This window comes from Micromys minutus (genome assembly GCF_963924665.1).
Source record: "Micromys minutus genome assembly, chromosome: 5".
NCBI classification, from domain to species: domain Eukaryota; kingdom Metazoa; phylum Chordata; class Mammalia; order Rodentia; family Muridae; genus Micromys; species Micromys minutus.
Genome location: NC_137974.1, coordinates 65,295,746 through 65,317,221, shown reverse-complemented (window position 1 = coordinate 65,317,221; position 21,476 = coordinate 65,295,746). Strand labels below are relative to the sequence as shown.

At 39.5% G+C, this 21,476-nt stretch overlaps 1 protein-coding gene across 1 annotated transcript in view; it reads left to right on the top strand.

Annotated features, from left to right (window-relative positions):
* Window positions 1-481: 481 nt before the first annotated feature.
* PKHD1 (PKHD1 ciliary IPT domain containing fibrocystin/polyductin) overlaps window positions 482-21,476 on the top strand; it is a gene marked incomplete at both ends in the record, with an annotated part of 432,805 nt that continues 411,810 nt past the window's right edge. The window contains 5 exons of the mRNA XM_080917462.1: window positions 482-533; window positions 1,930-2,007; window positions 2,569-2,710; window positions 14,178-14,286; window positions 18,480-18,537. Coding sequence (XP_080773588.1) covers window positions 482-533; window positions 1,930-2,007; window positions 2,569-2,710; window positions 14,178-14,286; window positions 18,480-18,537 — 439 coding nt within the window. The remainder of the gene's footprint in view (window positions 534-1,929; window positions 2,008-2,568; window positions 2,711-14,177; window positions 14,287-18,479; window positions 18,538-21,476) is intronic.

The following is a 21,476-nucleotide window of genomic DNA, read 5'->3' as shown; positions in this document are numbered from 1 at the left end:
TAGGTGTGGCTTTCCTGTCATATCTAGAAGATGCTACTTTGTAGCCAACTTCCTGGTCCTCTGGCTCTTCCAGTCTCTGCTCCCTCCTTCCCATGTTCTCACAGCCTATGGGTAGACATGTCGATGTGGACTAGGCTCCCCCAGGAAAGTTGTTCTCTACATTCTCACCATTTGTGGCTTTCTGAAGTGGCCTCCATGTGCCGTGTGTGTGTGTGTGTGTGTGTGTGTGTGTGTGTGTGTGTGTGTGTGTATGTGTGTGTGTAAGATCTTTTTCAGTGAAAACCACACTTGTTGCGTTAGCACAAAGTTAAATCATCTCTTTAATTTTCTGCTTCAATATAACTCATTGATAATGGGCAGACAGAAAAGACTTTTTTCTCCACTTTGTTTCATAAGGCACAAAAGCTACATCACACCAGTCAACCCTAAAAATGCTTCTAATATCTGAGAAATCTCAAGAGAGCTGAGCTCACCGGACGGGATGCCTGCCTGGCTGATCTCGCTGCTGAGTGTTGAAGTACTACTTTTAGCAAGTAAGTAGAAAGTGTTTGAATGGAGCACAGGTCAGACCACTAGGCCACTTCGAGAACTAAGAACAGTAAAGGAAACATTACCTTGCTTTTATACTGTGGAAATACACAAGTTTTACTTGCTCCCTGAAAATGTAAGTAAAACCATCATTTTAGAAGGATGTATTGAAGATCTGCTCTGGGATCTAAAATAAGAATTGTGTTCTCCCTGGTTAGTGACTTAGGTTACTTGTTTAATTGTTATGAATAGATATGTCAACTTTTAATGGCCAGTTGGGGTTACTGTTACAATTCAAACATTTTAATAATGACTTTTTATATAATCCCCCCTTTGGGCTAGTAGATAGAATTCTTATTACATTTTATTGTTATATCTTCCCCAAGGGATTGTGTCTTGGTGACAAATGGCTGCTTGTACTACAACTACCCTTCCCCTAATCTGTAATCCTCTGTACTTCTCTATGATGCGTTTCTGTCTTTTTTGGATAAATGTATGAAATCATCTCTGGAGTCTGAGGAAGGCTTTTGTGCTGATGAGAATGGGTTCCCACCATTCTTAGGTGTGCAGTGAGCTACCCACATGGTTTCTATACATAGTGCCCCGGGCTAGTCCACGGGGAATGCCTAGCTCATCCTCGGGATTTCTTGACATGGAAATGAAGCAGTTTTCTATGGATAACACATATCACCTTTTGTTGCTTATTTTCATATGGAGGACTGGGTGGCTTTTGCTAGCCTCCTTGAAGTGGCTTTGCCTTGACTAGGACATGGGAATATCTTCAAAGACAGTATTAAACCCATTTTAGTCTAGTATTTGAAGTTTGTATTCCCTTTGTCTTCTAACAAAAGTTTTATACTACTCACTTTAGTCTGTCTATGATTGTTCAAGGCGAAAATCATGGATGCCTTGGGTGCATTTGGGGAGTTATTCTGATTATGTGTTCAAAGGAGCTCAAAACAGAAAACCAGAGGAGGAGGAGAAGGAGGGAAGCAAACCTATCTCAATAAGTTTTTCCTTTTCCCAGGAAGTAGGAATATATGATATAAGAAATAGCCTTTACATTTAAATGTGGCTGAATGAATAAAGAGTGTAAAAGAGAAGAGAAGCATTGTGGGTTCAGTTTATTTTTGAGACCGTTTCTAAGGGAAGCAGAAATTCAGAACTGTCCCGATGAACATCAGGGTTCTGAATTGCTAAAATGAGAGCCATCCATTTTCCTTAAAGCAGGACTCTGAAGGTATGCTCCCTGGACCAATAATGCCTGACTAGAAGTGGACACTCTGAACCAGAAACTCTGGTAACAGGGTCACTGGATGGTATATACGTGCTAAAGGTGCTTTAAAATACTGGAGGTGCTAGTACAGAACTTTCGCAACCAGCATTTTCTCTTATCGACAGACCCTTGCTCGAGTTTCCACATTGAACCTGCAGAAGGTAGCCTTGCAGGGGGAACATGGATCACAGTTGTTTTTGACGGTAGGTTCGGGCATTTCCGGATTTGAGTGTTGAATTTACTGATCTAAAACGCAAAGAATTATGAATCCTCACTTCTTTGACAAAAACAGCTTGAAAGAAGGGACAGGGTCGGATAAGCAGAGACCCAACTCTGTCTTTGCAGATGCAGAGGCCGCTGTAGAACCAGCATCCTCACGAGGGATGCTCCTCTGACTGGGAAGGGAACAGCAGAGGATTCACTCCCTCTCTTGGCGGTTGCCCTTACAAAAGATTTCACCTTAGGAACCCCCAAACCATGCCTTACCATGTCCGTTTCCACCATAGCACAAAGCCACATGGAAGGTTGAAAACCTCTTTCCTAGGAGTAGGCAGACGTGAAGCGAGAAAAAAAAAAAAAAAAAAAAAAAAAAAAAAAAAAAAAAAAAAAAAAAAGGTTCATAGAACTTTGTAAAATAGTGTAAATGCCTTTGGAAATGAACGTTAATTTTATCCCCAGGCAGACGCAATGTCTTACATTGCCCTCTTGTGGCCAGTGTTTGCATTGCCCTGCATTGTCTGGGCCTGAGCTTTCTCTGTGTTTAGGTTTGGAGAGAAGTATTCTTTACCCCAGCAATGGGTCTCAGTTGGAGATAGACCTGGTGAGCACGGCCAAACCTGCCTCGAGGATCCCCTGCGACGTCTCCCCTGTCTTCTTGGAGTTGCCTGTGGTGACATGCCAGACGAGGTACACTTGCCTGAAGTACAAAACCTGACCGGATGGAGAGGCTTTAATTTTCTCTGTAGTTTTGGGTGATGTGTTAGACAGCTCCCGTAATGACTACAATTATCAGGTGTGACTGTAAAAACATTCTCCATGGATATGTTTATATGCTTAAAGAATTCCTTTTCCTCTAAACTATCTCGGAGGAGTAAACAGAAACAAAGGTCTGGTTATTGCAGAAAGGACAAAGGAAAGCAGACAAAAATGAACAGTATCACAAGCAAAAGGAATCACTCACCAATGACCCCTTTTTTCTGCCGAACTCTAAATTTCTGTTTTACTTTTTAATTTAATTTTTGGGTCGTAATATTACCACATCATTTTTTTTTTTCTGGTCTCTTTCCTCCCTCTGAACCCTCTCACATACCTTTCCTTTCTTTCTTTCAAATGTATGGCCCGTTCCCCCATTTATTATTGTTATTTACACACACACACACACACACACACACACACACACACACACACACCCTCTCACATACTTTTCCTTGCTCTTTTTCAAATGTATGGCCCTCTTTCCCCATTAATTGTTGTTATGTATACACACACACAAACACACACACACACACACACACACACGCACGCACGCACGCACGCACGCACGCACGCACGCACGCACGCACGCGCACACACGAGCACATGTACAACCCGAATGTCACTTTCTCAGGCTGTTTAATGTTACTTGTGTGCTCGGGATAACGAGATGGTGCTCCTGGAAGAGCAGCTCTCTCACTCTTGGCCTTCTGCTGGTGCCTGTAGTTCTTTGTGTAGGCTTGAGACAGCCTCATGTTCAGCTCACGTTTGGGTAGTCATGTCCATGAGACTTTATGGGTGCAGTTTCTGACATTACTAGGAGACACAATCCCACAGCAGACTCTGACTCTCTGGCTCTTACAGTCTTTCTTTTCTAAAAATTAAAAAACAAAAACAAAAACGTTATTTTATTTAATTACATTTGAAATGTTATTCCCCTACCTAGTTTTCCCTCCACAACCCCCTGTTCTTTCCCCCTCCCCCTGAACCTATGAGGTTACTCCCCCACCCACTCATTCCCTGCCTTAGTGTTTTCCTGTGGGTCATTGAGCCTCTACAGGCCCAAGGGACTCCCCTCCCACTGACGCAGGATATGGCCATCCTTTGCTACATATGTAGCCAAAGTCATGGGTCCCTCTTTGGTTGGTGGTTTAGTCCCTGGGAGCTCTGGGCATGTCTGGTTGGTTGATATTGTTGTTCTTCCCATCGAGTTGCAAACCCCTTCAGCTCCTTCAGTCTTTCCCCTAACTCCTCCATTGGGGTCCCTGTGCCCGGCACGATAAAGACCTCAGCATGAGATAAATGAGAAATCAACAAAAGGGAAGCATCATCATTTAACTTGTCACTGGGGAAACCATGCGTACATTTTCACCTTTCCTTTTTATATCTGTGGTGCTGTGCAGTTAGGAACTAAACCCAGTCAAAAGGAGGATGGCTGTGTACCGGGAATGGGGTGTCCGGGAACAATCAAGAAAAAGGAAGGGAAAGGGATCTATTCATATATAATTAATTGATTATTAACCCTGTGTCTTGCCATCTACTCTTTTTGGGTGTTATTTTTCCCTTTTGTCCTAGAGCTTTTAGGTGTGCTAGTAAGTTACTAACATGAGATCTCGCCAATGGAAGCTCTTAGTGCTCTATGAACTGCCTCTTAGAGCCTCCTTTTATTGTGTCCCCTAGGTTTAGGTATGTTGTGTTTTAGTTCCTGGTCAGTTCTAAAACGTTTTTGACTTCAGTCATTAGTGTGTTATTCAGTTTCTGTAAGTTTCTATACATCCTATTGTTTCTGTTGTTGATATCCAGCTTTGATTCACCGGTGGTGATCATATAGGATGCAGGGTATAATTTTAATTTTCTTGTATCTGTGGAGACATCCTCTGTGTGCAAGTATGGGGATCAGTGTTGGAGAAAAGATCCGGGAGCTGCTGAGAAGAAAGTCTATACTCCTGTGTCTGGGTGAAATGTCCTATGAATAACTCCAGCATTTCTTTGTTTAGTTTTTGTCTGGTCTCTCTGATGGGTGAGTCTGAATGTCTGTTGGTGAGAGTGGTATATATATTTTTTTGAATGCACTGTGATGTAAAAGATGCAGGTAATTGCTGAATCCTCTGGAAAGAATTAGAAAATCGAGTCTTATGGTGAGAAGACAAGGTAGATTAAAATATTCACTGAGAAGAAGCTGAAAACCTTTCTAATTATTTTTCAGTGATTAATTAGCATGTACTTCTAGTACAGTTTGAATAATTATAAATGAACATAAATATATTTTATTAGAAGCTATTTTTGATCACATAGTTTTGCAGTATTCGACTACTGACTTCATGATGCTCATGCATCTTATACAGCTGTATAAAAATTATACAGCTTTATAAGTTATTCCTTTATAAGTATCTCTCTGATTCCCAATTAAATACTTCTTCTCCAGAAAGTATTTTTCCTGAAATTTTTTATTGGAAATTCTCTGTATTTACATTTCAGATGTTATCCCTTTCCCACAATCCCATACCTCCTCCCGCTGCCTCCATGAACGTGCTCCCTCTTCCAACCACCCTCTCCCACCTCAGCACCTTGACATTCCCTTACACTGGGAAAATGAGCCTTTGCTGGACCAAAGGCCTGTCCTCCCACTGATATCAGAAAATGCCATCCTCTGCTGCATGTGCATCTGGGGCCATGGGTCTCTCCCAGTTGGTGTTTTAGACCCTGGGAGCTGTGGTGGATTTGGATAGCTGATAATTTTGTTCTTCCCATTGGATTGCAGACCCTTTCAACTCCTTCAGTTCTTTCTCTACCTCCTTTATCGGGGTCCTTGTGTTCAGTCTGATGGTTAGTTTCAAGAATCCTCTTCTATATCAGTATGGCTCTGGCAGAGCCTCTGAGGAGGCATCTATATCAAGTTTTTGCCAGAAAGTACTACGTGGCATCAGCAATAGTGAATGGGTTTATTGGGCACATATTAGGTGTATACCCAGGTGAGGCAGTCTCTGGATGATCTTATCTTCAGTCCCTGCTCCTCTATTTGTCCCTTTGGTTCCTCCCAGGAATGCTTTGTTCTTCCTTCTAAGAAGTACTGAGGTATCTGCTTTCTGACCTGCCTTCTCTTTGAGCTTCGCAAATTCTGTGGATGATTCCTTAGGTATTCCAAGCTTACTGGGCTAGTATACATTTATAAGTGAGTACATACTATAATTGTTCTTTTGTGACTGGGTTACTACACTCAGGATGATAGCTTCAAGTTCCATCCATTTGCCTAGGGATTTGATGAATATATTGTTTTTGATAGCTGAGTAGTGTATATGTACCACAATTTCTGTATCTATTTCTCTGTTGAAGGATATCTGGATTCTTTCCAGCTTCTGGCTATAAAAATAAGGCTGCTATAAACAAGGTTGTGCATGTGTCCTTGTTAAATGTTGGAACTTCCTTTAGGTATATGCCCGAGAGTGGTATAGCTGGGTCCTCAGGTAGTACTAGGTCCAATTTTCTGAGGAACCACCAGACTAATTTTCATAATGGCTGCACCAGTTTACAGTCCCGCCAATGATAGAGGAGTGTTCCGCTTTCTCCACATCCACACCAGCATCTGCTGTCACATGAGTTTTTGATTTTAGCCATTCTGACCGTGTGAGGTAAAATCTCAGGGTTGTTTTGATTTGCATTTCCCTGTTGACTAGGGATGTTGAGCATTTCTTTAGGTGCTTCTCAGCCATTAGGTATTCCTCAGTTGAGAATTATTTGTTTAGCTCTGCACCCCATTTTTAATAGGATTTTTTGATTCTCTAGAGTATGAAGTTCTTTGGGTTCTTGAGTTCTTTGTATATATTGGATACTAGCCTTCTATCAGATGTAGGATTGGTAAAGATCTTTTCCCAATCTATTGGTTGCCATTTTGTCCTAATGATAGTGTCCTTAGCCTTTCAGAAACTTTGCAATTTCATGAGGTCCCATTTGTTGATTCTTGATCTTAGAGCATAAATCATTGGTGTTCTGTTCAGGAAATTTCCCCCTGTGCCTATATGTTCTAAGCTCTTCCCCACTTTTTGTTCTATTAATTTCAGTGCACCTGGTTTTATATGGAAGTCTTTGATCCACTTGGACTTGAGCTTTGTACAAGTAGTTAAGAAAGGATTAATCTGCATTCTTCCGAATGCTGACTGCCAGTTGAGCCAGCACCATTAGTTGAAGAGGCATTCCTTTTTTCATTGAATGTTTTAGTTCCTTTGTCAAAGATCAAGTGACCATAGGTATGTGGTCTCTTTTCTAGGTCTTTAATTCTATTCCATTGATCTACCTTCCTGTCTCTGTGCCAATACCATGCAATTTTTATCATGATTGATCTGCAATACAACTTGAAGTCAGGGATGATGATTCCCTTACAAGTTTTTTATTGTTGAGAATGGTTTATTATTATTCCAAATGAATTTGCAAATTGCTTTTTCTAACTCTATGAAGAATTGAGTTGAAATTTTGCTGGGGATTGCATTGAATCTGTAGATTGCTTTAGGAAAGATGGCCATTTTTACATTGTTGATCCTTCCAATCCATGAGTATGAGAGATCTTTCCATCTTTTGAGATCTTCAATTTCCTTCTTTAGAGACTTGAAGTTCTTGTCATACAGATCCTTCACTGGTTGGTAAGGGTCACACCAAGGTATTTTATATTCTTTGTGACTATTGTGAAGGGTGTTGATTCTCTAATTTCTTTCTCAGCCTGTTTGTACTTCGAGTAGAGGAAGACTACTGATTTATTTGAGTTAATTTTATATCCATCTATTTTGCTGAAGTTGTTTATCAGCTGTAAAAGTTTTTTTGGTGAAATTTCTGGGGTCACTTATTTATACTATCATATCATCAGCAAATAGTGATATTTTGACTCATTTCTTTCCAATTTTTATTTTTTTGATCTCTTTTTGCTGTCTTCTGGCTTTGGCTAGTACTTCCAGTACTATATTGAATAGGTAAGGAGAGAGTGGGCAGCCTTGTTTAGTCCCTGATTTTAGTGGGATTTCTTCAAGCGTCTCACCATTTAGTTTTATGTTGGCTACTGGTTTGCTGTATACTGCTTTTACTATATTTAAGTATGAACCTTGAATTCCGGACCTTTTTAAAGACTTTTAACATGAAAGGGCATTGAATTTTGTCAAATGCTTTCTCAGCATCTAGAGAGATGATCATGTATTTTTGTTTCCTTTGAGTTTGTTCTTGTTTTTTTTTTTTTTTTTAATAGTGGATGACATTGATGGATTTCTCTACATTGAACCATCCCTGTGTCTCTGGGATGAATCCTACTTGATTGTGGTGAATGAAGGTTTTGATGTATTCTTAGATTTGGTTTGCAAGAATTTTATTGAGTATTTTTGCATTAATGTTCATGAAAGAAATTGGTCTAAAGTTCTCTTTCTTTGTAGGGTTAGGAATGAGCCTAATTGTGACTTCAAAGAATGAGTTTGGTAGTATTTCTTCTCTTTCTATTTTGTGGAATAATTCGGAGAGTATTGGTGTTAGGTCTCCTATGAAGGTCTGATAGAATTCTGCACTAAACCCATCAGATCCTAGGCTTTTCTTTTGGGGGAGTGGTGGGGAGGTTTTTGCTGACTGCATCTACTTCTTTAGGGATTATGGGGCTGTTTAGATGGTTTATCTGATTCTGATTTAACTTCGGTACTGGTATCTGTCTAGAAAATTGTCCATTTCCTTTAGATGTTTTTTTTCATTTTTTTTTGAGTGTAGGCTTTTGTAGCAGGATCTGATGATTTCTTGAATTTCCTCAATTTCTGTTACTGTGTCTCCCCTTGCATTTCTGATTTTGTTAATTTCGATACTCTCTCTGTGCCCTCTAGCTACTCTGGCTAAGATTTTATCGATCTTGTTGATTTTTCACAAAGAACCAGCCCCTAGTTTTGTTGATTCTTTGTATTTTGTTTTTCTATTTGGTTAGTTTCAGCTCCGAGTTTGATTATTTCCTGCTGTCTATTCCTCTTGGGTGTATCTGCTTCTTTTTGTTTTAGAACTTTCAGGTATGGGTCAGGGTGTTAGTTAATGCTCTCTTCAATTTGTTTTTGGCAGCACTCAGAGCTATAAGTTTTCCTCTTAGCACTCCTTTCATTGTATCCCATAAGTTTGGGTATGTTGTGCCTTCATTTTCATCAAATTTTAAGAAGTCTTTGATTTCTTTTTTTATTTCTTCCTTGAACAAGCTATGATTTAGTAGAGCATTGTCAAACTTCCATGTGTATGTGTGGGTTTTTGTTGTATTTATTGTTATTGAAGCCTTAGTCCCTTGGTGATCTAATAGAATGCATGAGAGTATTTTAATGTTCTTGTATCTGTTGAGGCCTGTTTTTATGACAGAGTATATTGTCAATTTTGGCAAAGGTGCCATGAAGTGCTGAGAAGGTATATTCTCTTGTTTTAGGATGAGATATTCTATAGATGTCTGTTAAACCCATTTGGTTCATAACTTCTGTTAGTTTCACTGTGTCTCTGTTCAGTTTCTGCTTCTATGATCTGTCCATTGATGAGAGTAGAATGTTGAAGTCTCCCACTATTAGTGTGTGTTGTGCAATATATGCTTCGATCTTTAGTGAAGTTTCTTTTTTGAATGTGGGTGACCTTGTATTTGGAGCGTAGATGTTCAGGATTGAGAGTTTATCGTGATAAATTTCTGTTCTTTGATGAGTAAAAAGTGTCCTTCTTTTTTTTTTTTTTTTTTGACTTTTGGTCGAAAGTCTTTTTTTATTTGACATTAGGATAGTTACTTCAGCTTGTTTCTTGGGACCATTTGCTTGAAATGATTTTTTTTCCCAAACATTTACTCTGAGGTAGTGCCTATCTTTGTTGCTGAGATGAGTTTCCTATATACAACAAAATGCTGGATCCTGTTTATGTATCCAGTATAATAGTCTATGTCTTTTTAATAGGGAATTAAGTCCATTGATGTTAAGAGATATTAAGGAATAGCGATTGTTGTTTCCTGATATTTTTGTTGTTAGAGGTAGAATTATGTTTGTGTGTTTTTCTTCTTTGTTGCTTTTTTTTGCAAGAAGATTAGTGTCTTGATTTTTTTAGGGAGACATTTTTCTCTTTGTGGTGGAATTATCTATTTATTATTCTTTGTAGTGCTAGATTTGTGGATAGACATTGTGTAAATTTGTCCTGGAATATCTTAGTTTATCCTTCAATGGTAACTGATAGTTTTCCTGGATATAGTAACTTGGACTGGCATTTGTGTTCTCTTAGGGTCTGTAGGATGTCAGCACAGGATCTTCTAGCTTTCATAGTCTCTGTTGAAAAGTCTGGTGTAATTCTGATCAGTCTGCCTTTATATGTTATGTGTTCTTTTTTTTTTTTAATTGAAGAACTTTATTTAAAAAAAAACAAAGATAAATGTACAGATTTTAAAAGCATTTTTGCATAAAAGTATATGAATACATTTTTGTAAGTACTTGATTTTTTAAAGGTTTGATAGTATGCCTTAAAATCTTACTAGTTATAATGTGCATAAAGTACATGTAAAACAAGATGTAACCTCAAAATAGTCAAAGATTTCTTGGTGTGTAAAGATTAAGCATAATGATTTTTTATTTTTTTGGCTTTTGTTTCTCTTGAACTTCATTTAGTCTGTAAGTTGTTTCTGGGGTGTCCAGAGCTTTCTGGGGTTAGCAACCAATTATCAGTGACTGCACATTATGTCTATTCTTTTGTGACTGGGTTATCTCACTCAGGATGATATTCTTTAGATGCATCCATTTTCTTAAGAATTTCATAAAGTCATTGTTTTTGATAGCTGAGTAGTTCTCCATTGTATAAATACACCACAATTTTTGTATCCATTCATCTACTGAAGGACATCTGGGTTCTTTCCAGCTTCAGGGTATTATAAATAGGGCTGCTATGAACATTGTGGTGCATGTGAGTTTGTTGTATGTTGGAGTGTCTCTGGGGTATATGCCCAGAAGTGGAATAACTGGGTCTTCAGGTCGTACTATGTCCAATTTTCTGAGGAATCGCCAGACTGATTTCCAGAGTGGTTGTAAGAGCTTACAACCCCACCAACAGTGGAGAAATGTTCCTCTTTCTCCGCACCCTAGCCAGCATCTGCTGTCATCTGAATTTCTGATCTTATCCATTCTGACTGGTGTGAGGTTGAATCTCAGGGTTGTTTTGAGTTGCATTTCCCTGATGGTTAATGATGTTGAGCACTTCCTTAGATGCGTCTCCGCCATTTGTTTAGCTCTGTACCCCATTTTTTAATAGGATTGTTTGATTCTCTGGTACAGAGATAGGCACGTGGATCAATGGAAAATAATAGAAGATTCAGAAATGAGCCCTCACATATATGGTCACTTGATTTTGACAAAGGAGCTGTAAACATTCAATGGAAAAAGGATAGCCTCTTCAACAAGTGGTGTTGGTCCAACTGGCACTCGGCATGCAGAAGAATGAAAATAGACCCTTTCTTATCTCCTTGTACAAAACTCAAGTGCAAGTGGATCAATGATCTCCACATTAAACCAGGTACAATGAAACTATTAGAAGAGCTAGTAGGAAAAACCTTAGAACACATAGGCATAGAAGAAAATTTCCTGAACAGAACACCATTGGCTCGTGCTCTAAGGTCAAATATCGACAAATGGGACTTAATAAGATTGCAAAGTTTCTGTAAGGCTAAGGACACTGTCAAGAAAACAAAATGGCAGCCAACAGATTGGGAAAAGATCTTTACCAACCCCACATCTGACAGAGGCCTAATATCCAAGGTAAACAAAGAACTCAAGAAATATGTTACCTGTTCTTTTCTGCTTAATGCTTTTAGCATTCATTCTTTGTTTTGAACATTTGTTGTTTTGACTATTGTCTGTTGGGAAGCATTTCTTTTATGGTCTAATCTATTTGGGGTTTGTAGGCTTTTTGTATGTTCATAGTCATCTCTTTCTTTAGGTTAGGGAAATTTTCTTTCTAACTTTGTTGAAGATATTTACTGGGCATTTTAGTTGGGAGTCTTCCCTCTCTTCTTCACCTATTATACTTAGGTTTGGTTTTCTCATTATGTCCTGGATTTCCTGGATGTTTTGGGTTAGTATTTTTGATTTTTGCATTTTCTCTGACTGTTGTGTCAATGATTTCTATTGTATCTTCTGCTGAGATTCTCTCTTCCATCTCTTGTATTCTGTTAGTGATGCTTGCAACTATAACTCCCGATGTCTTTCCTAGGTTTTCCAATTTCAGAATTGTAACTTTTGTGATTTCTTCATTGTTTCCATTTCTATTTTCAGTTCCTTCACCTGTTTGTTTGTTTTTTCCTTTAACTCTTTAAGTGATTTTTGTATTTTCTCTTTAAGGGCTTCAACTTGTTTGTGTGTGTTCTCCTGGCTTTCCTGTACTTCTTTAAGTGTGTTATTTATGCACTTCTTGAGGATCTCCATCATCATCATGAAGTATGATTTTAAGTCTAAATCTTGTTTTTCTGGTGAGTTAGGCTATCCATTATTTTCTGTGTTGTTAAAACTGGGTTATGATGTTGCCAGGCTGTCTTGGTTTTTCCTTGCTTAGGTTCTTGCACTTGCCTCTTGCCATCTTGTTATTGGTGATGTTAGGTGATCTTGTTGTCTCTTACTGGAGCTTTTTTCTCCTATCAGTCTCCAGAGGGAGATTTGTTGCATAAATATTTAGAGTTGCAATATCCTTTTGCTGAATCTCCCCTTTGACAGGTGTATATTATTCTTTCTTATCTCTTCTCACTGGCTTTGGTTTGAAGCCTACTTTGTCAAATATTACAGTGGTCGTATCTGTTTGCTTCTCGGGTCTATTTGCTTAGACTCTCTTCTTCCATCTTTTTACTCTGAGGTGATGTTTATCTTTGACAGTAAGACAAATTTCTTGGGTGAGGCAGAAATGTACCAATCTAGTATGTTAGTCCGTGTCTTTTTATTGGGGACTTGAGACCATAAATACTGAGATTTATCAGTGAGCAGCATTAATTCCTATTTCTGTTTTGTTATAGTGTTTCTTTCCATCATTTAAAATACTGTTCTGGGATTGCTTATTTTTTATGTTTTTTTTGGGGGGGTTGGAGTTAACCTCATCAGACTGAAAGTTTCCTTCTATTCACTTTGTAGGACTGGATTGAAAATTTTGTTTTATTGTTGAGTGTTTTTCTTTCTCTGCCTATTGTGTTTGGTAGTTTTGCTGGGTATAATAATCTGGCCTGTCATCTGCCATTTCTTTAGAGTTAGTTGAATATATGTCCAGGCCCTTCTGACTTTCAAAGTCTCCATTGTGAAATTCTGCTTTTATATGTGACTAGGTCTTTTCACTTGTAACTGTTAATATCTTTTTTCTATTCAACACATTTAGAAATTTCTTTTCTGGTCCAGTCTATTCATTGTTGTTTTTTGATTCTGTATGTTTTGTGTACCTTAATATATACCTCTTTCTCTTTAGTTTGTGAAAATTTGCTTTTATGACTTTTTCTTAAAATATTTTTTATGTCTTTGATCTTTGTTTCTTCTCTTTCCTCTGTTCTTATTATTTAGTTTTTAAAATTTTTTACACATATTTACACATATACATATACTTAGCAATAAATAATTCTAATAAATAAATATTTATTAGATAAGATTTAGTCTTGTTATGATGTCACAGATTTCCTGAATGTTTTTAGCTTCAAAACTTTTTTTGATCTAACGTTTTGTTTGACTGAGGCATGCATTTTTTTCTCTATCTTGTCTTCAGTTACCAAAGTTCTCTCATTCATGTCTTAGACTTTGTAGATGAGGTTTACCTCTGATTTTTTTTTTTTTTTTTTTTTTTTTTTTTTTTTTTTTTTTTTACTTCTTAACTTTTTCATTTCCAGGTTTGTTTCAGTTTAGGTTTCCCTTAGTGACTCTATTTCTACTCTCACATCTTGAACTGTTTTCATTACTTTGTTCCACAGCTTCTTTGTGTTTTCATAGACTTCATTAAGAGATTTATTTATATGTTCTTTAAGGTCCTTGAATGTATTCATAATCACTTTTTGAAGTGCCTGTCTTATGTTATTCAAGTTCTATGAGTCTGTAAATCTGAGAAGTAGGACATTTGAAATTAAGTTCAAAGGACTTACAAGAAGGAGGAGAAGAAGGAGAAGGAGAAGACAAGGAGGAAGACAAAGAAGAGGACAATGAAGATGAAGATGATGAGTAAGAAGAGGTGGTAGTGTTGGTAGCAGCAATATGGTCTCTCTTGGTGAGGACTCAGCTTTAAAATGGCCTTATGGTGAGCTATACATCTAGGTGGTGAATGATGAACTACAGAGGTGTTTCATTCAGCATCATGTTACAAACACAGGCAGGAACTGTGAAGTGGTCAAGCAGGAACTCCTGGTTTTTTATTCATAAAGTTTTCCATTTTCTGTCCCCAGGTCTCTTCCATCAGAAGCACATGCAGGTCTGTACTTTCTGGAGATACGCTCTGGGGAGCAAGTGGTAGGCAGTCCATGTCTCGGATCACTAGACAGCTGTACTTTCAAGGTAGGTTCTAAGGATAGAAGAATGTCAGATAGTATGCTGTGTTACAATAGCAAGTTATGACTCAACCCATGTCTTCTATAATATGGAGGAAGAATTATGGAGAGAGTGCTGGGGCTCCTTCCTCTATGGCTTTACCTATGGAAGATAAACATGGAATCCTTGTATATCAGGCTTAGCTAAGTGCATATTGTGTAGCACAATGCTCCCAAAGCCATCTAGACTGCTTGCCACATCACCCAGGCATTAAGTGGCAAAGTCAGGATTTGAACTGTCATGTGACTGTGAAACCACAGTGAACTCATAGAGGAGCCACCGACATCATCTTTGTGGACAAGTGTTTTATGCTTTCAGCAGATTAGGAATGTTTGGATACTGAAGAAACACAAGGGCCCCAGGTCTTTGGAGGGGGAAATCTCCCAGGCCCCGCTTCATGGCACCTTTTTGCTGTCCTTTCTGACACTTGTCTGGAAGCATGTTTGCTGCTGGAATTCCCCTTTGAGGTCAAATAGATCAAGAAGGAGAGATGGCAAGACTGAGGGCAGTTTTCTTTAGGCCAATGTTTGATCATATTTAATTTAGACTCTTAACACTTAGACTGGGCTTGCTTTTATCTTTAGTTCAGCCTAAGAGTCATTTAGCTTTATAGTAAAATGAGCTGTAAAAGAGAAAGGCTCTCATGAAATGTGGTACTCCAGCAGTGACCCTGGTGGAATAGACCTCTGAGAGTTATAGAGAAGAGAACTGAGTCGTTAACTAAGGATGTTTTAGAGTTAAGACAACTCCACCCTAAACTCAACTTAAATACTGCTGTACAGGCACTGACTTTTGGAAATTGGCAATTTGTTGTCCAATCACAAGGAACATTTTGATCCTCAGCCCAAGAAAATATTATTGTCTGAAATTTGTCTCTGTACATAGGTAGCAAAAGGAGGCAACAGCTTCTTTCTTGTTAAGAGCTACATCATAGCTCTGCCCTGGCTCAGGGACCACCACAGATGAAAAGTGTCTGAGTATCCCTGAATCACCAAACTCCCTTCACCTCAGGGAGTAGGATTTCTACTTATTACAAAGATCAGGAAGGACAGAGGTTAGGGAGCACACTTTCTGCAATTGCACATTAAAGGAAACAAGTCCATGGATGGGTCCACTAACTTGGTGAGTTGATGAACTATCACCAGGGGATGCAGTTAATGAGAGGCAGTCAACTGAAAGAAAATGTAGTGTGCCTTTCTGCTCTGCAACTGGGACTAAGGGAATTATGGGTATTAAATATTAATTCGATCTTGCCAACCCACTCCAAAGAGCCTGCTGTGGGCACTGACAAGTCTGAAGAACTCACAGAAGGTTTATCAAGCAGCTGGCGGCTGTGACTTTATCATTCTAATCTGCTGTTTTATGCCACCCTCTCTGGCCCACCTACCTTCCCATCTTGCTATTTCTAACCCCACGGGGGTCAAAGACCAGCATGTAGAAACCCTGCATTGGAAGCTCATTAATTTCTCACTATTCTGTCTCCAGCCTGGTGGGTGACCAGAGGCCTGTTTCTCTTAGAAAAAGTACCAGTTTATGTTATATGAATTCAGAAAGAATCACAAGCAAAGACATTCATTGTGGTTTAACTCCGAGTATATTCCAGCACTCCTTGAGGAGTGTGGGGGTGATAAATAAATCTATATATCCCCACTAGCTTTTCAAAGAGTGGCAGATGGCACAATAGAGCTTATATTTCAAGTTGGAAACCTAGAGGTATGCTTCGTTATTTGCTTTGAAGCTGATTGCTCCATCTGCCTCAGTTCTTAATGAGTGCAAGAGAGAGCAATAACCATGTCTCTAAGATTCCAATGGAAGTCACTTTGGTAGGAAGGGCCTCCCCGTGGGAGATGAAAAGCCGATTATAGTCATTGGGTTGGAGGCCAGAGCTGGGACTGAATGTTTGGCATCATGTGTGGAACTGCATTAATCTTTATCTTCTGTAGAGATCACAGCCAGCTCTTAATCTATGAAGCCACAGTAGTCGTATCTGGACCCCTCCCCCCAACTGTGCATATTTTCTGTGAACTAGTTTCTAACCCTTTCCTGGAGAGAATGAGGAAGATGGCCTTGCTGGCAGACAGTTTTGCTGTGTGCATCAGTACTTAAACCCCACACCCAACAGGCCACCATCAGTTTGGCTAAAAAGCCTGTTCATTCTCAATGCCTGATTAGGGCTGTTGATTAACCATGGTTATTTTCTGGTAATAGTCTCGCTGGGAACTTGGGACTCCTGGGGAGCTGGATGTAGCTCAAATGAAATAGTTTGCTGTAGTTTGTTTTGTGAAAGGGGGCAGCATCGTAGATTGTTTAGAGATGAACCAGTCTAAGCACCCAGTGAGACCAGAGGTTTTTCCAAGGTGAGGCATTAACTCATGGGTCAATCCTTGGACTGGTCTGTCCAGCCTGTTTTGTGCGAATCTCCATTTCCTCACATAGCCTGATATGATGTCCCAATGGGCAATACTATACTCTTAGCCTAACTGAGATGCCTGCTCTGAATCATTGAGTTCTCCCTTCCCTTCTCATCAGTATACCAGCCAACTAAGAATGGGCTATTAGATATACAGACAAGAATTCAAATATCTCTGACATTTCAGGCTAGGCAGAGGAAAGCAAGTGCACTAGCAATAGGTAGTCTTTCTTCTTTGTGAAGCCTGTGTTGTGTTGTGCTTTAAGAAGGGCCATAGTATGACCCTCTGCGAGTTCCTACAAGCAGCTGACTGAGACAGATACAGAGACTTAGACCCAATGTATGAACTGAAGTTAGGGAACCCTATGGTTGAATTAGAAAAATGCTTGAAGAAGTTGTGGAGGATGAAGACCCCATAGGAAGACCAGCAGTCTCAGCTAATCTGGACCCCGGAGATCTCTCAGACACTGAACTACCAACCATACATGGGCTGATACGAGGCTGCCAACACATATAGAGCAGAGGATCTGGCCTCAGTGAGAGAAGACACACCAAACCCTTGAGAGACTTGAGGCCCCAGCAAATGGGGAGACCTGGTGTGGTGTGGGGGTATGTGGGGGTATGGTGTGATATGGGGACATTCTCTTCGAGATGGGGGAGGAGGAATGGGATAAGGAACTGTTGGAGGTAGAACCAGAAGGGGGATAATGACTGGACTGTAAAAAAAAAAAAAGATTAAAGAAAATTTAAAAAAAAAGGGAAGGGCCATAGTACGCTGTTTTCTGGTTTCATGAGTAGGCTTCAGCATGTTCCTGTTTTTTCTATCAAGGGTGTTCATTTTGTGTGTGTGTGTGTGTGTGTGTGTGTGTGTGTGTGGTCACACAAATGGGCTTGGTGAACATGTAGAAGTCAAAGGAGAATCTTGGGTATCTCTATCTTTGGCTTCTATCATGTTTGAGTCAGGATTTCTTTGTTGTTTGTCCATGAACCTTCAGAGATTAGCTTCTCATGTCTATACTCCCATTTTTCCATAGGAACATTGGGATGACAACAGATGCATCTGACTTTATATGGGTTGTGGGGATTCAAACTCAGGTCCTCATGCTTGCATGGCAAGTTCTTTACTTACTGAGTCATGGTCAGAACCACAGTTTATTTCTTGAAGAACAGCATTCCTTCCATTTTTTGGAATGTTTTCCCACAAAGCAGGCACCTTCTGTTTTGTTTTTGTTTTTCAAACTCTAGTCATGTATATCCAACTTCTTATTTTGTATAGTTGCTAGATAACAATAATTTAAGTTATAGTCCTTCAGGCTTAAAAATATTAACTCTTTTCTAGGTAAGTGTGAATCTTTAAGAATCAAAGACATTACATTTTAAAAATGGAATCAAAAGACTGACATTCTGGATGGTGCCAGAACAAAAGTAGACATACTTTTGTTTCTGGTAAAATATGTCTCTGGGAGTGGCAGGCAGGTAGATAGAAACAGCCTTGCAAGATTTGAACAGTATGTTACAGAGTAGTGAGTTGTGTGTCCTCTATCAGGTCCCTTTAAGTCACCCGCAGAGGAATACAAAATGCCTGTCACCCCTGTTTCATGGAAACAGCACAACAAGAAGAAGAAGTAGTAGGTGTCCATATAAGGGAAATACATCCTGCTTTCCCTTAATGGTTTATGAGGAATAGTTTATGGCTCTTGTCATGTATATCCTAATGAAATGCTCATGTGTGGTAATACTTTCTACACAGTTTTCCAAGGAGCAGACACCTGTTTTATATCATGTTAACCCATCAAGTGGAGTTCCAGGTAAGAAATATTCTTTCAAATCTGGGTAATTTTGGATCTCCTTACCAAACCTAATTGCAGACTCTTCTACTGTGTGTACTTTCTATAAGCAGTCTGATTTAACTTCTTATCTGATGTTGTTTTGAAAACATTGTAGTGCGTAGTTTTGTAGTGTGTAGTTTCTACTACCCAGCTTTAAGCCCTAGGTGGACTGTGCCACCACCCTGGTTCTCTTGTATCTGAGGATGAAAGACACACATACACACACACACACACACACACACACACACACACACCTGATTTTTAACCTGCTTTATGGCTCAGTGGCTAGGCTCTTCTTAGCCTCCTGTGGCTAGTGTGCCTTTTCCATTATTCCTTCTTAACACTCTAAATCTTCCCTTAGTTTGGTTGCCTGGTTACCTTCTCCTTGCTGAACACCTTGCATCTGCCCTCAGCTTAGTTTCTAATCTTCTACCTGGGGATGCCTTGTGGAAGATCTCACATGGCTGGTGACTGTCCCTCAGAAGCATGGCAGATTCCTTTTCTTCCTCTGAGTATCATAATTTGCCTGTGGGAACCTGGAAGTCCCACCTCTTCCCTCCAGTCATTGGCTGCTGGTGTCCTTATTGATCAATCAAGAACCAATTGGGGAACAGGACCCACACACAGGTTCCCTTCCCACCCCATCAAAGTGTTAGGACCACCACTTCCTACAGAATATAATTTTAAAAAGTCCAACAAAATCCAAAGGAGTTGATACAGGATAGTGGTGGAGACAGAAAATATCACTATGTGGCTTTATTATCACCTATCATGTCCACTGATACCGGAAGTCCATATGAGCCCCTATTGTGTGTCTACTTATATTCTTAACTCTTCATATGTGTTATTATCTGAGGATCACAAAAACCATTGAGGAGAAAAAAATTAAGTATAGTTTATTTAAAGCAGTGGTTCTCAACTTTCCTAATGCACAACCCTTTAAATACAGCTCCTCATGTTGTAGTGACCCCCAACCACAAAATTATGCTATTGCTCCTTAATAACTGTAATTCTGTGACTGTTATAAATTATAATGTAACAATCTAATATGCAGGATATCTGATGTGCATCCCCTCAAAGGACTCATGATCCACAGATGAAGTGCTGGTCTAAAGTCATATCAATAAAAAGCAGTGTGGCTGAGATTTGAACTGACACAAACCTGTGTATCTAACTATTTTGTGGTGTGTAAACTGGTTCTTAATGCAACAGTGAATGGTGTTGGCCCTGATGCTTACTGAAAGGAAACATGGACATGTGTACATGGTCTTAGTCAAAAAGCTCAGAAAGGATGAAACTGGCACATTAGATGGGGGGCTGGTGGTGGAAGAGAAGGTGGTTATGTAAGGTTAGGGGACTTTTTTTAACCTTAAAAGAGGATGCTTTAAGAAATAGGTTCAGTAGTTTTGTCAGCCTTCTTTAGAACCAAATAATAAACATAAATTGTTTTTAATGTTTCCTCTGGGCTCCTCTTAATTCAAATTGACCAGCACTCAGGGCCACATTTTTAGAAAAAGATCTATTTATTTGTTATATATGAGTGCACTGTAGCTGTGTTCAGACACACCACAACAGGGCATCAGATCTCATTACAGATGGTTGTGAGCCACCATGTGGTTGCTGGGATTTGAACTCAGGACCTCTGGAAGAGCAGTCAGTGCTCTTAACCACTAAGCCATATCTCCACACAGCTTTTAAAAGATGTACTTTGCTATCTTTTAGTTGGCAAATTTGTCTGTCTGTATGTATACACACATACATATATCAGATATTTCATGTGTTCTATATTTCTTGTATGGTAGACATATATGAACATAGATACTAATTTAAAAATCATTAATTTAACTTTTTACTATTTATTAGTGTGTGCATGCATGTTCTATGTAATGTGTGTACCATGCAGATATGCACATGTGCCAAGATTGTGTGTAGAGGTCAGGGGCAACTTTCAGGAGTTTATTCTCTCACTGCATCATGTGGACTCAAGGATGAGACTCAGGTCCTCATGGTCAATGGGAAGCACATTTTGTTGTGTTTCCCACTGAACCCATGCCAGACCAAGGTGCTTGGCTTTTAGGTATGATTCCGTCAGAATACGTAATCTGATTTAATGGTTTTGGTATGACTGACTGATGAATGGTATCAGAATAAATATCTGTGCTACAGACAGTGTTTGTATGTTGAAGTATGTGTGTGTGTGTATGTAAACAGAATTTATGTATGTGTGTACTTCAGTTATCTTCTAAAGAACAAGAATTTGGCCCTGTCTTACTGGCACGAGGCTTTCACAAATACAGCCCATTGCATTAGTTTGAGTCACCGGGACACGATCATGTTTTATGAAAAAGGATGTGCACTGTGAGAATTACACGCAGACATCTGGGTTTCTGCTGCTGTGTGCAGAATGCTCCAGCCCAGGTGGCAGAGGCCTTATTATGAGTAGAGGTGAATAAGGAGCTGTGGGAGATGTGCGTGGGATGTCAGGTGCTCCCCACGTTTGTCAAACCGGTTTGTCTCACTGAGGTGGAGTTCTGCAGTATCTCTTCTACCTTGGGGCTTGCAGGGGGCGATTGGTGGCTGGCCCTGTCAGATTGGTCCCTCGAGGCATGATGCACATCGCTGCATCTCTGCAATCACTTTCTGGACAATTACTCCTATTTCATTTGGGAAGCTTGCCCAGAGTAGCAGCTAAGGACACGAGGGAGGAGGTAGCTGCAGAAGAGATGGCATTTTATTTTATGGGTAGTTGGATATCTGTATGTGCTTAACAGTCCTTCACTGTGACGCAGAATCCCCTGGTGCTGTGTTCTACTTTGCCCATTTGTTAGCCTCTGTTCAGCTTCTTTGTTAAGGAACGAACAACCAAGGAGTCCACAGGACCTTCTAGTTTCTGTAATCTGATAATTGTTTTCCAGTGG